Genomic DNA, 13,142 nt, shown 5'->3' with positions numbered 1-13,142 from the left:
GCAATTGCTGGTGTACTACTTCTAGCTGCCATGTCCGGCCCATGTCCGGCCCATGTCCGGCCCATGTCCGGCCCATGTCCGGCCCATGTCCGGCCCATGTCCGGCCCATGTCCGGGTACCGGGTATCAAAATGAAAAATTGAAAGCAAACTACATATAGTACTAGTTAACTATGCACAAAGGTGTCAGAGTTGCTTTTCTTCATCCGAAAATTTCCTCCAACGGAATGCTAAAATGCAGTAACTGTAACAGTGGAACTGCATGCATTCCATTCATGCACGTGCAGTACCTGATCTCGTAAGCGCGCAATAAGCCTAAAATCCGTGTACTCGTACTTTGCACATCCCGTGCGCATGCGTGTACTTGACAAGCTAAGCCTGCACATAGCATGCATTGCATGCCCTCTCAACTTTTCGAGCGCTGCATGTCATCAGTTTATTCTGGTCGTGGATGACCTGTGCATCTCTCTGGAGGCCTTAGTCTTCTTAAGTCTTAGATCCACGCCGTGCCTTCGTGGCTTGCTGGCATGCCATTTTATTCAGACTGAGACACGTTCAGTCATCATGCATGGCATCTCTACTCGTGATGGTGACAAGTTAGTCTGGGAGTGGGAAGGGTTTCCCCCTCGGACACCAGCCATTGGTAAAACCGGTTCATTCAAGGCACAATGCGTAGCCTATAAAAGATGGTCCGGTGGCCGCATGGCACAGACAATGTAACTCTGATCGACGGTGACGATGGCCTGTTTGTTGGCTTGCTGACGACTAGTGAGTAGTGTGCTTGTAGACGCATACCCCGCTTCCTCTGCTCTTCCTCTGGTCCTTCAACTCCTTCATCTTTCACGTCTTGGCATGGTAAGTGTGATAGACACACCATACAATACGAAGAACAACGTGTAGATTGCACATCCTATTGACTGCCTCTGGTTTTTCAATCAATGTCGGAGACCTACAGGTCAATGTACAATGGTCGATCTGTCTGTTATATACCGGCATTAGCGCACTGGTCGATCTGTCTGTTATATACCGGCATTAGCGCACTGGTCGATCTGTCCGTTATAATACCGGCATTAGCGCACTCCATGCATGACACATCCTGTTATCAATTCCGCGCGGTTTATTGATGAGACCAATTTTGGACCCAAAATGTATGTTACTGCTTACTACCTGTGCCAGCAAGTCTGAACATTGCTGATGCTGATGCTGGTGGTGGCAGTTGTGATGTGAGGACTGAGGGTGGCATTGTTGCTTGCACATTTCGTGAGCAGAAATCCGTTCGTCGAGCAGTCTGAGCCACTCACTGAGTGCGTTCGATTACACGCGCGGATCGATTCACGAATCGATTCATGAATCGATTCGCGCTATTCACATCACCCCATGTGAATACATGTAGAGTGAATGGATTCCGAATCGATTCCAGGGCTCATGACATGAAAATCGAACGACTTGAATGCATGCGAATGGATTCATGAATCGATTCAAGTGTGTAATCGAACGCACTCACTGCCTCAGACACGTCATCATGGTCATTGAGCCCCTGCAGGATGTACAGCTAGCCCCAGGTTACCCTGATACCCCTGATACCCATGATTCATTGCCATGGCATGAGTCGATACTGATAACTGGCTGTCCTTCACACCAGGGAGTCGTAAAAGCCCGCCCCCCCTGGTATATGGTCCTGAGCATCGATAAGCCATGATGATTATTGAAAATGGGTTTGAGTGTGGTATATCTACGTCCGCATAATAATATTGGAGAAGCAAAATAGTAGACCTACCCATTCCCAGCATGCAGGCTGCAAACCACCGTCCTTCATTTTTCTGTGATCACAGCGTTGCTACACTCATGCTGTAGTCATAGTGAGAAAAGAACCTTGGCCTTGTAAACTACATGTGAGCGGAGAGAGAGAGAGAGAGAGCTAGAGAGCAGCAAGAAATCCCAGTTCATTTCCGAACTCACTGCGCTGCATGGAAGTCCCCGTTCTAGCTTGTCTCTACGTTGTGTTACATGACTGTACGTATTTCGAAGTGCTAGTAGATCTACCCGCGGAATGTCCTTGACGCAGAGCGAAGGAGATCTAGTTCTGTTTGTTCGCCTAGCTGGCAGCGACACTGGACAGGCCCATGGCAATGCATCTTCTCGGAATGGTCACTCCAAAACGGTTCGCTGTTGCACCGGTTTATTCGGGGGGAGGAGAGAACTGGTTTGCTTCGTTGACCACTCTTGACTGGATGTGGTGCTTCCGCGAGCATATGATTGCATTGCTTTCCAGGTTAGCACGGGTGGTTTTAGCGTAGTATAGCATTTATCCGTTGATTCTAGTGAGAAGTTGAACTGTGGTTTGTATTGTAGGCCAATGCATCATCGCGTCATTTCATGGATTGCTTTCTGGACTCTTGTTTTACGATGTATATCATGTAGCTTCGCTCGGCACGTTAGCTACTGCAACGGACTGTTAACGGGAACAGACGCACGTGCCAAGCTGCAGTGCACCACAACTGAGTCGTAACCAAGGCCAGCGCAACGATCGGACGTCGATCTACCACATTCACAAGTCAGCATGCGCTGTCACGTCTGTCCGTACCTGGCGACTGTACCATGTGTACTGATTGTGCTGGCGAGCAGGATTGCTGTTAGCGCGGCATCTACGACTGGAGCGCTAGCGACGACCAGCGCCAGCGGGTCGGTGTGCAGCAAAGATCTCGAAGGTAGCCTTCCAGGTGAGTCAGCACGGTGCCGCTCGAGATTTCCCATTTCCCTAGAGTCTAGCCCCATACCGTCCTTGCATGCTCAGTTTCGTAATCATTTTGCATGTACACAGTCGTTGCCAGAAAAATCCGGCTAATGCTATAGTATGCTAGCTACCAGAACGGCAGTAGCTGTGTGCTACTGCCGTTCTGGTAGCTAGCAGCGGCATGCACTGCCATTGCTAGTTCTGTAGCCTATTTTGGATAGCCTGAGGCTAGTGGCACGGCACATGCCCTGCTGCCAGGCCTGCTGCATACACTCAGTACAGACAGTGCTGGACCCGACTGCATGCAGCGCGCAGACTGTTCAGTGCTGTCATCTCACCCCCCCCCCCCCCCCCCCCCCCGCAGAGAGGCAAGTGTACGTATGTGTGGTGTACATGTGTGGTGTGGAACTAACTCTCCGGGTATTGACTTGGCTTCGAATGCCTGTGGGTAAGCACATGACACGCAGCAGCAACATTCCGTAAACATCTTTCGTGTAGCGGTCATGTTTTTTGGGCGTGCAGCTGTCCATGATATGCGACCTGGTCATGTGCCTATCGGCGCATATCAATGTCCGTCTGTCCAGGCTTGTGCGCAGTCAAAAGTGTTTACAGAAGGCACTAACGACACGTGAGACGTCCGTGTGACATGCTCAAGCGTGTTCGTAAAGCCTAGTGCCGACGCCGGCAGACCGTGTGTCAGTCCAGTTACAAGTTACTTACAACACTCCATGATCCTTGGACAACATTGTGTGTGTTTGTGTGTGTGTGTGTGCGTGCGTGTGTGCGTGCACGCGCGTGCGTGCGTGCCGGCCCAGCGCAACACAGCAAATATCCGAATATGGTCCATGCTTCCAAGCCCGAGAGTGCAAATAAAATCAAGCCAGAGCGAGGGCTGATGATTTTGTCCGTCAGGTAACGCATTAGGAAAGCCAACAATTGCACAGGGCCAAAGCCTGTGAAAATCCAACGTGCAAGCTTAGATGCTCGGCATGCGTCTCCAAATGAAGCGTGGGGATATTGTAGATCTGACATGATAATAGTAATAATAATAATGCATGATTCAATTGGCACCATACTGGCGATAGCTAGAGGAATCTACCCGTGCATTGGGCCAGTGTGCTGAAAAACGGCAGTGTGGAAAACTCGGGGTGGGTGCTTGCAGACAATTGCGCCAATGTCCTTTCTCTTGGGTATTCCTCACTGATCATCGGGTCAATAGCTTGAAGGAGTAGCAGCAGCAGCATCATCGCTGAACAGCACTACAGACAATGATTCTAGTTCCATTTCCGCTGCTTCGTAGGTAGAGCCACAGCGCTCTATGCTGAGTTATGCTAGCAGTGCATGAAGAACAGCCTTCTCCAAAACGGGTAAGGCACTTTGCGATGTTTTTGGTAGAACTGGCACTCGGTTGAGAACGGTACTTTTTGCAGCAGTCAGACAACAAACCTTGTCACTCTCTAGAGAAAATAGATCGTCGCTCTGACAGTTTTTGTCGAAGTCCCTAAGACCCTGATGACTTAGTATTACGTAATGTTGCAGCTCAGCATGCAACCCTGTCAGTCTGTCAGTGTGTGTCAATCTTGATGGGCAGCGTGGCTGTCAGCGACTTGGCAAAGGGCCACGCTTTGCCTAGCAGTGTACTGGCAAGGCATGCCGCTCTGCACTGATGCACACAGCTGCATGGTTCCCGTCCACTGGGTGCTGGATCAGTCTATGCCGGCATGTGCTCCGGGTCCGGAGCTGCTCAGCCTGCCCCGTGCCTCGTTACTGCATTAGCGCCTGACCTCACACTGAGTGACTCATATTATTGAGAGATTCTCTGACCTATCACGGTAAAATGAGATATAGTACCAGGCAATGGCCATACCCCCAGCTCTGGGTTGTCTATACGATGGCCATACCCCCAGCTCTGGGTCGTCTATACAATGGCCATACCCCCAGCTCTGGGTCATCTATACAATGGCCATACCCCAGCTCTGGGTCATCTATACAATGGCCATACCCCCAGCTATGGGTCATCTGTACAATGGCCATACCCCAGCTATGGGTCATTTGTACAATGGCCATACCCCCAGCTCTGGGTCATCTGTACAATGGCCATACCCGCAGCTCTGGGTCATCCCATTAATAACAAAACGAAACAATCTGGAAAATCAAGACTCGGGATGTTGAGGCAATACTTATTGTTAAGAGAGAGAGGGCCAGTACACGTCAGCACACCTGGGTATTTTCAATTTTTTTCACACCAAACACCGCCCTACCGATGAACTGTGACGGAGAATCGGTAGACAGCAGTCGGCAGGGGCCACGTCAGGTATCTGCTGCTGCCCGGAGCGAGGCAAACAGGGTATGCTGGGAATTACTGCATCATTATGGCAGTGTAGTCTTGAACAGACTACAGTCCATTCATCCAAACTAGTCTCGCTTGCTTTTGAAAGCCCGAATTTGGCCGAATTCAGGCTCAGAAGCCCACTTTGAGGTTGAAAATCTGGGTTTGGGATCTGCCTCTCCATACATTTGCCATGGCTTACCTGTCCTAATTTTGTAAAACCTGACTGAATTTCTACTTCCCAATCCTTGGACTTATTCTGGCCTCGAAAGTGGCAGGGAGTAATTGCACGGGTCACACAATGCAGGATGTACTGTTGTTTTCACGATATCCGCAACTATACACGGGAGACACCAAAAAGTTAGAGTGTCTCTTTCAAGGTTTCCAAGCAATGGGCTGTAGTAGGCTTGGCATCGAAACCTCTTGATTCACACAGCACCGTGCCCCATCAGCAAGTCTGTGCCATCAAAACATGGATGCTTTACTAAAAACTTCTCTGCCCAAAGTCTGAACAGTAAGACATACGCAGCTTTGTCCAGGGCCAAGACCGTGGCATAAAAGTAAAAAGTAAAAGTAAATTATCGTGTCTGTTCCCGAAGGAAACTCACGACGGCCACCAACGGTGGGGGTGAGTGGATAAGTCTCACAACCGCTGGCAAAAGTGCTGAGAAAGACCCCATTAGCCGAATCCATGTACCCCTTGTGCCTGGCCACAAGTTCCCAGTTGACTGTGGGTAGCAGCACGGCTGGAAAAAAACCCTCCCAGGCAGGACTTGAACCAGGTACGAGTACCTCTCGTATCTTACTATGATCGTGGTCTTTGACCAACCCACTGTTCCTGCATGTAGTCCGTGGCATACAGTCCATTCATTTGAAACCGGAGAAGTTGCCTTTTGGGTGCGTTGCGCACACAGTGGTAGATAGCGGTCGAAAGAGCTGTACATCCTCCATTGTGTGGCCCGTTCTCTCTTCTTCAAGTCTTTGCCACGTTTGAGGCAGGAAAAGTCTTATGCTAGGGCGATAGAGATCGGCCAGGTTTTACAAATTAAGACAGTCATATAAAGGCAAAGTGTATGAAGAAGCATGTCCCGAATCCAGATTTCTCGAATTTAAGGTGGGCTTTGAGCCTTAGTGCAGCCACACTCTCCAAGCGAAAAAAAACACACTACAGGCTGCGAAGTTCACTCTTTCGTCCGTCACATGTGCCCGGCAGGGAGGAAACCTACGTCGAAACCAGGGTCCAGTTGCCCGCGGCTGTGCCATCAGCAATGCACCAAGCACTCATTTTCTTTCTCGCCTTTTCTCCATCTCTCAATCTCTCCTGCTTGTTAAATCATGTACCTGTTTTCAGGCGTACAAAACCCGTTATAGAGTTCGCAGTCCTCATTTGTTGGACTTACCTGTCTTTATTAATGTAACTCTCTCTCTCTCTCTCTCTCTCTCTCTCTCTCTCTCTCTCTCTCTCTCTCTCTCTCTCTCTCTCTCTCTCTCTCTCTCTCTCTCTCTCTCTCTCTCTCTCTCTCTCTCTCTCTCAGGGGTCGGAAATGGACAGTATAACACAGGCTTGGTCACGTTTGACTCACAATCCGCCACAGTGGAGACGAGACAGTTCATCAGCTCTCGTCCGTTTCAATCCGGGCTGCTCTTCACGTGCAGGGCGAAACAAATGGTTGGAGAAAACAGAAAATTGTCGATATGTCAGCGCGCTGTCACCGATAGTCTTCACTGTTATCCGTAAGCCAGTTTAAGCAGACGTGCGTATTTTTGTGTGCGTGCTTTGTGTGTGTGTGTTTTGTGTGTGTGTGTGTGTGTGTGTGTGTGTGTGTGTGTGTGTGTGTGTGTGTGTGTGTGCGTGTGTGCGTGTGTGTGCACGCATGTGCCTGCACATTTCTATACAGGTTACAATACACCTGACATATCAGCTTGGTAGGGCTCAAATAGCTCCACTCTGTAGTGAGAAGGCATAGCTGCTGCATGGGTTCTCAACATATCCAATAACAGGGATCAGTCGTAGTAACAGGGATCAGTAATGTTGTAGTAACAGGGATCAGTTGTAGTAACAGGGAGCAGTTGTAGTAACAGGGAGCAGTTGTAGTACCAGGGAGCAGTTGTAGTAACAGGGAGTAGTTGTAGTAACAGGGAGCAGTTGTATTAACAGGGAGCAGTTGTATTAACAGGGAGCGGTTGTATTAACAGGGAACAGTTGTAGTAACAGGGAGCAGTTGTACCGCAGTACAGTGGGTCCATTGTTGTTAGGCATATGCCAGTTTTGATGTCCACTATAACATTAATAATGTGTACAATTATGTGTACAACCGCAGCAGCAACGACAACAACGGTGGGGACGGCGACAATGACAGTAGCAGCAACATCTGTCTGTCTTTCTGTCTTGTTTGGCGAAGGCTTGATATCCACACAAAGACACACCAGAACAGGTCCAGCCCATGGATTCCCCAACAAATTGTGTGGTTCGCCTATCCATCGTTGAATTGTCTGTCTGATCTCTGTCTGTCTGTCTGTCTGTCTGCCTGCCGGTCTATGTTCGCATCTTTGCACTTTCCTGTCAACTGGCAGGAGCACAAAAGTGGTTTCCAATGGCTGCAACTACTTGGAAGCCACCCTTCCCATTGAACGGCACCATCTGAACACGGAAATGTGCTGCGTTGCTGGTACATTGCTAGGCCTCGCGGTGAAGGTCTGCATTGTTGTGAGGGATGAAAACACGGTTGTCTACTCAGTAAGGCGATTGTTTGTTTGTTTCTTTAGCTTTATTTTACTTCACCATAGGCACAGGCAAAATCTGCCTTCTCACTGGGTGTAGTGCCACATTTCTCGCAAAATGATGAAGATACGGGCATGATCTTTATAGAAAAGAAAAGGACCAAGGAACTACAAGTTACGCTATAATGTCCACTAACACCACCAATTACTAAACAATCAGCTCATGCGATAACATTGCACGACGCTGACCGACGGTGCTGACATTCTACAACTAACTGGCTATCAGCTCTGGCACATCTTGGATGCGCACTCCGACAGCCTTCCAACTTGGAAGGTTCTAGTAGCTGCTGCTGGTGGTGATAGTGGACATTATAGCGTAACTTGTAGTTCCTTGGTCCTTTTCTTTTCTATGAATTGGCTAGCGCAAGTAAAGATTTGTGTGTCCCCGGAGGAGGTACGCTATACTACAGGTTGGCTGTAGAATATGTACTGTCGTGGATGTTGAAATCCGATGGGATGACCGGAGCCAGCGCCCTTACTGCTTTCAGCGCGTACACGCCCTGTAGTTCCTGTACGCACTGAAATATTGGACCCGCTGTACTCTTGGCTGCAAGGCCAGCGCCCCGTGGTCGCTTCACTTCTCAACGGATTTCAATATCCAATACAGAACTACGGCTATATTACATGGAAGCCTTGTTTCTGTTTGCATGGTGCAGAGCTCACTGACTTGTCAGTTTGAGCACTCTGGCAAGGTACGTTCGGACTTGGTTTAAATCTGGCTTTGGAAAATATATGTTTCATTGCTATAGGGTTCGGCCTCATTTTCTCTGTGCTGCGCTGATGGGTCCACACAGGACGAAACAGTTCTGGCCGCAGATTGAGGGGAAGCCTTGTTTCATAGATTTAACGTGTTTTCGAAGTCAACAGCATGTTACAAGGCCAGGACGCACAGGGCTCCTGACTACAACCATAACGCGGCTGGCAGTCCCATATGGTTCAAATGGTCGCAAGACCGGAACTCTAGCAACCGTGTTATGGGTGTAGTCATGAGCACTGTACGTCCTCGCCTTGTAACTTGCTGTTGACTTCGAAAAACATGTTAAGTACTACAGCTGTAGTAAAACATGAGAACTTATTGGCTCGGCATAACACAGGAAGACGCGCATCAATGCCAGTGCTGTTGACTTGCTGTGTGTGCCGCTGCTTCCAGACGCCCGCACCGACACTCGGCGCGTCCAAGCCGAGCTGGCAAACATCTCCCTCGTCCTCACCGCCCTCCTCGTCGCCGCCAGCACCGGCATCATCATCATCATCACCATCGTCGTCGTCGGTGCAAGCCAGCACAACGCTACCTACATCGTCATTGATCGGCAGCACAGCTACTGCACCATCATCAATCAGCAGTACTGCTGCAACAAGTGCACTGAAGGGAACCACCGCAACCGACCCCGCAGCAGGAGGAAACACCACTGAACAAAAGAGTGAGTTAGGCTGGTCAGGGAAAAAAACTGCTGAAGCTGGTTATCACTGTGTAACGGACTGAAGTACTGGTCTTCATACACAGCTTGTCTTCATAGAGAGGTGGTCGTTATAGAGAGGTGGTCTTTGTAGAGAGGTGGTCCTCGTAGAGAGGTTGTCTTTGTAGAGAGATTGTCTTTGTAGAGAGATGGTCTTTGTAAGTTAGAGAGGTGGTCTTTGTAGAGGGGTTGTCTTTGTGGAGAGATGGTTCCTTGTCACAGTAGACAGCTGGTATTTATACAAGGGGGGAGGGGGTGTTGGGGGCATTGGTGGAATTCGTCAAGCAGCTCTCGTGCTTATTTCAACTGTCCCACCCTACATACTGATTTCAACTGTCCCACCCTACATACTGATTTCAACTGTCCCACCCTACATACTGATTTCAACTGTCCCACTCTACATACTGATTTCAACTGTCCCACCATACATACTGATGGCAGCGGTCTGATGTGTGGCTCGCCGAAAATTCCAAATCCTTTTTCTCTCGTCGTGCACCTGATGTGTCTTGCTTTTCTGCCCATGACACATACTGTAGTGTCTTGTATTAAAGCCCGTCTCGCACAGAAGCATGTTTTGAAAACAAGCCTGGTTTTCAAGATACACTGTCGGCACATAAGCCTAGTTGTAGTCTTCACATGCATATGTATACATATCTGATGTGAATAGAAACCTAGCCGTGACATCGTCTTCTACAGGAATACACCCGGCAATAATACGCAACAGTACGGTAGATATTTAATAGGGCTAAGACTATCGACTTCACAGGCCCGGCGGAAGCAATAGTTGATTGGTCCGGCCAAGTTTTTCGTCAGCACAGCACTTGTGCACGTGTGACACAACACAACGTCTCTTTGCCCATCGTAGGTCAACCAAGACCATGTCTTGAAATATGACGCCTGACAAGAGCGCTTCACCACTGTCTTTTTCCCAAATTCCCGCCGAGGAAACGCGAAGGAAGTGGTTGGGTGGACTGGCACTTCTGGCACAGATATTTCGCTGGAAGAAGCCATAGCTGCTAAGCATGCACTGCAGCTAAGCTGACCAAATAGCGAGAAAAATTTGAAAAACTACTTCGTTCAGTAAAAGAATCTGAAGCACTCGACGAAAAACCCTCATATCAAGACTACAAATAATTATTACAGGGTAGAATCCATCATGGCACGTGCTTTCAAGTCACGCGACTCCCACCACAGGCCCACGCCACAGCTAGCCCTCAAGTGCGCGCGCGCGTGCACGGCAAGATCAGAGCGAGATCGCAAGTACCCGTACATGCATGTAAAATCGATGATCACAACAAGTTACATAAAGTTACTGTGTCGTAAAAAAAATCGTCGGTGGCCGAAAAGTTGGTCCGGCCATGGCCGGACCGACCGGAGCAGCTCCGCCGGCCCTGCTTCACCCGCTTGGCGGAGTCCATCTGTTCTCCGAGATGACCTCTGCTTTCTATTATGTCGTAATGAAATGAAATGTATACATTGCTTTATTCAAGCGGCTTTCTCAATGTGCTTTCCTGGCTGGATGACTCCGATGAATGGTCATTTTTGTCCATGCTTGTGTTGAGTTAATTATGTGTGTGTGTGTGTGTGTGTGTGTGTGTGTGTGTGTGTGCGCGCGTGTTTGTGTGTGTGTGTGTGCGTGTTTGTGTGTGAGTGTGTGTTTGTGTGTGTATGTGCGGGTGTGTGTGCTTGTGTGTGTATGCATGTACACGTGCATGCACATGCATGTGTGTGTATGTGCGTGCGTGCTTGTGTGTTCGTGCATGTGCATCTCTGCCTACCCTGTTTTCTTCATAGCAGCGCCGTGGGTGAGCGACAACATAGTCACCCTCGTTCTCATCTCCCTGCTGGCAGTTTGTATTGCAGTGATTATTGCCCTCCTCTACAAGCAGCATAAGTTGTGTGCGATACGCGACATCCCTCGTTAGGGTGATCAGCGCAGAGATATGGAGGTGAAGGAAAATGTGGCGGGCGATGATCAGCAGAAAGAATGATACTGATGGTGAAATGCGGCATCTAACAGATTTCACTGCATGTCCAAAGGCTCATCCGCAGCTGCCGTAGCAGAACTGTTGCTCATGGATCTTCCATTGACCAAAAGTCAGCCGATGCAGCACAGTCCGGCGTCACAATGCTGGACGAGGGCTGCACATGTACGTGTAGGTGTACGTGCAGGTGTACGTGCAGGTGACGCGGAACTACGGACGCGCGTCACGCAAGTTGCTTCACGCTGCAGTCATCCAGCAGTGAAGCATTGAACGGTGAGACATTGACCAGCGAGGCATTCGCCAGTGATGCTCCAGCGCCCTGAGAGCACACACACACACACACACACACACACACGTACCGATGCTCTCCACCCAGTCCTGAACACAAAACACACACACCGACACAGCGGACTTAGCGACATGCATTGAAGAAGTATTGCCGAGTTGTCATGGCCTGTCTGTACAACGGTCGTTGTTGGAGCTGGGGGCAGGCCAAATATGCTGATTGACAATAGCACCTGGCACAAATCCTGACAAGGGATCGGCATAATATTGCAGCTGCAGCAATGCCGAAGTGAAGGAGATTTAGTACATTGTAGTGTACGAAGTTCTGGCATGGACACACATTCATTTTGGTGCAACTGCGTGCTGTGAACAGCGCCAGCATATATACGCACAAACTCTCTCTCTCATACACAAACACTTCTTTTCTCTTTTCCTTTCACATGCACCATGGTTTAAACCAGGAGTTGTAAACGAGATCGGTATTTTACCACTCCTGATATAAACTGGCTATTGGACACATAGCTGATCAGTACGAGTACTATGATCCATGTTAGTACAGGTTGCATTGCGCTGGCCCATGTTGCTATTTTACACGTTAATGCCGTGGACGACAGGAATGAACGCCGACGATGTTCTACGGCACATTCACACATGTACACACACATGCACACTTGCACACACACACACACACGCACACATACACACACACACACACACACACACACACACACACACACACACACATACACACACACACACACACACACATGCACACACGCACACACACACACACACACACACACACACACATACACACACACACACACACACACACACACACACACACACACACACACATTGAACCTTGAATCTTGAACCTTGAATCTTGAACCTGAACACATATCCAGAGTCAGACACGACGTCATCTGATCGGCGATCAGTGGGAGACGCAGATTTGCTTCAGTCTGTAACAACGAACCAAACTCCTGCCATTCGAAGATGCCGAGACCTCTGGTCGGTTGAGCATGGCAGCCCCCACCTCCTGGTGCACAGTCTCACGTTCATGCCAGCCCAACGTGGCTTTTCGGTGAGTTGTGTATCATTAACAAAGTGACTATGAAAATGATGGCCATGACTGACTTATGGTGGTGTGGCTTGGCATGCAGTATTGAGTATGTGTGATCGTGTGTGTGTGTGTGGGGGGGGGGGCATGCATGTGTGTGAGTGGCGAAGGTATCCTGCCAGGGCTGCACAGCGCCCAGCATAGCATTGGCTTGCTGGATGGGATTTCATTGAGCAGCACTGAATACGAGAGCAGGCGGCCAATTTTCTTGTCAGCAACCATAATAGCACTGCTACTTGCTAGCAACCTTCTCAAGGTGATCTATCTATGGTCTCTTGGGTATAGGGCTGAACGATTATACCAATTACTCGGTAATCGAACGAACAATGATGGTAACTAGAGTGTCTGCTCCGCTTCCCGGTGTCGAATGACTTGACCGTGACTTCAGTGACGAGTTGACTACACTAACAAGACCAACAGTAGCAGTACTAGTACAGTAGTTAGGTAGTG

The 13,142-nt window shown here is 49.2% G+C and overlaps 1 protein-coding gene across 3 annotated transcripts; it reads left to right on the top strand.

Annotated features, from left to right (window-relative positions):
* The first annotated feature begins 643 nt into the window (after positions 1 to 643).
* On the top strand, positions 644 to 12,708 carry LOC135821070 (uncharacterized). 3 transcript variants are annotated; one of them, XM_065334135.1, is made up of 6 exons: positions 644 to 853; positions 2,420 to 2,718; positions 6,597 to 6,795; positions 7,636 to 7,798; positions 8,993 to 9,263; positions 11,097 to 12,708. In XM_065334135.1, the coding sequence occupies exons 2-6, from the start codon at positions 2,559 to 2,561 to the stop codon at positions 11,222 to 11,224; spliced, it is 921 nt and encodes a 306-aa protein (XP_065190207.1). In that variant the 5' UTR covers positions 644 to 853; positions 2,420 to 2,558; the 3' UTR covers positions 11,225 to 12,708. The 3 variants fall into 3 exon arrangements, with proteins under 3 accessions (XP_065190207.1, XP_065190204.1, XP_065190206.1); XM_065334132.1 differs by having other exon boundaries at positions 646 to 853; positions 11,094 to 12,708; XM_065334134.1 differs by lacking the exon at positions 644 to 853 and adding an exon at positions 1,620 to 2,270 and having other exon boundaries at positions 11,094 to 12,708.
* The last annotated feature ends 434 nt before the right edge of the window (positions 12,709 to 13,142 follow it).

Source organism: Sycon ciliatum, chromosome 7 (genome assembly GCF_964019385.1).
Source record: "Sycon ciliatum chromosome 7, ocSycCili1.1, whole genome shotgun sequence".
In the NCBI taxonomy this organism is placed as follows: Eukaryota; Metazoa; Porifera; class Calcarea; order Leucosolenida; family Sycettidae; genus Sycon; species Sycon ciliatum.
Note: the sequence above shows the minus strand (reverse complement) of the source record. Positions and strands in the feature narration are given on the sequence as shown.

Bases quoted from the DNA above. Each gene is read 5' to 3' on its own strand.
- LOC135821070 (XM_065334132.1), top strand. From the start codon at position 2,559: ATGCGCTGTCACGTCTGTCCGTACCTGGCGACTGTACCATGTGTACTG. The intron at 6,796-7,635 runs GTAAGCCAGTTT...GTCAACTGGCAG, and splicing joins GATAGTCTTCACTGTTATCC to GAGCACAAAAGTGGTTTCCA. The intron at 9,264-11,093 runs GTGAGTTAGGCT...TTTTCTTCATAG, and splicing joins AAACACCACTGAACAAAAGA to CAGCGCCGTGGGTGAGCGAC.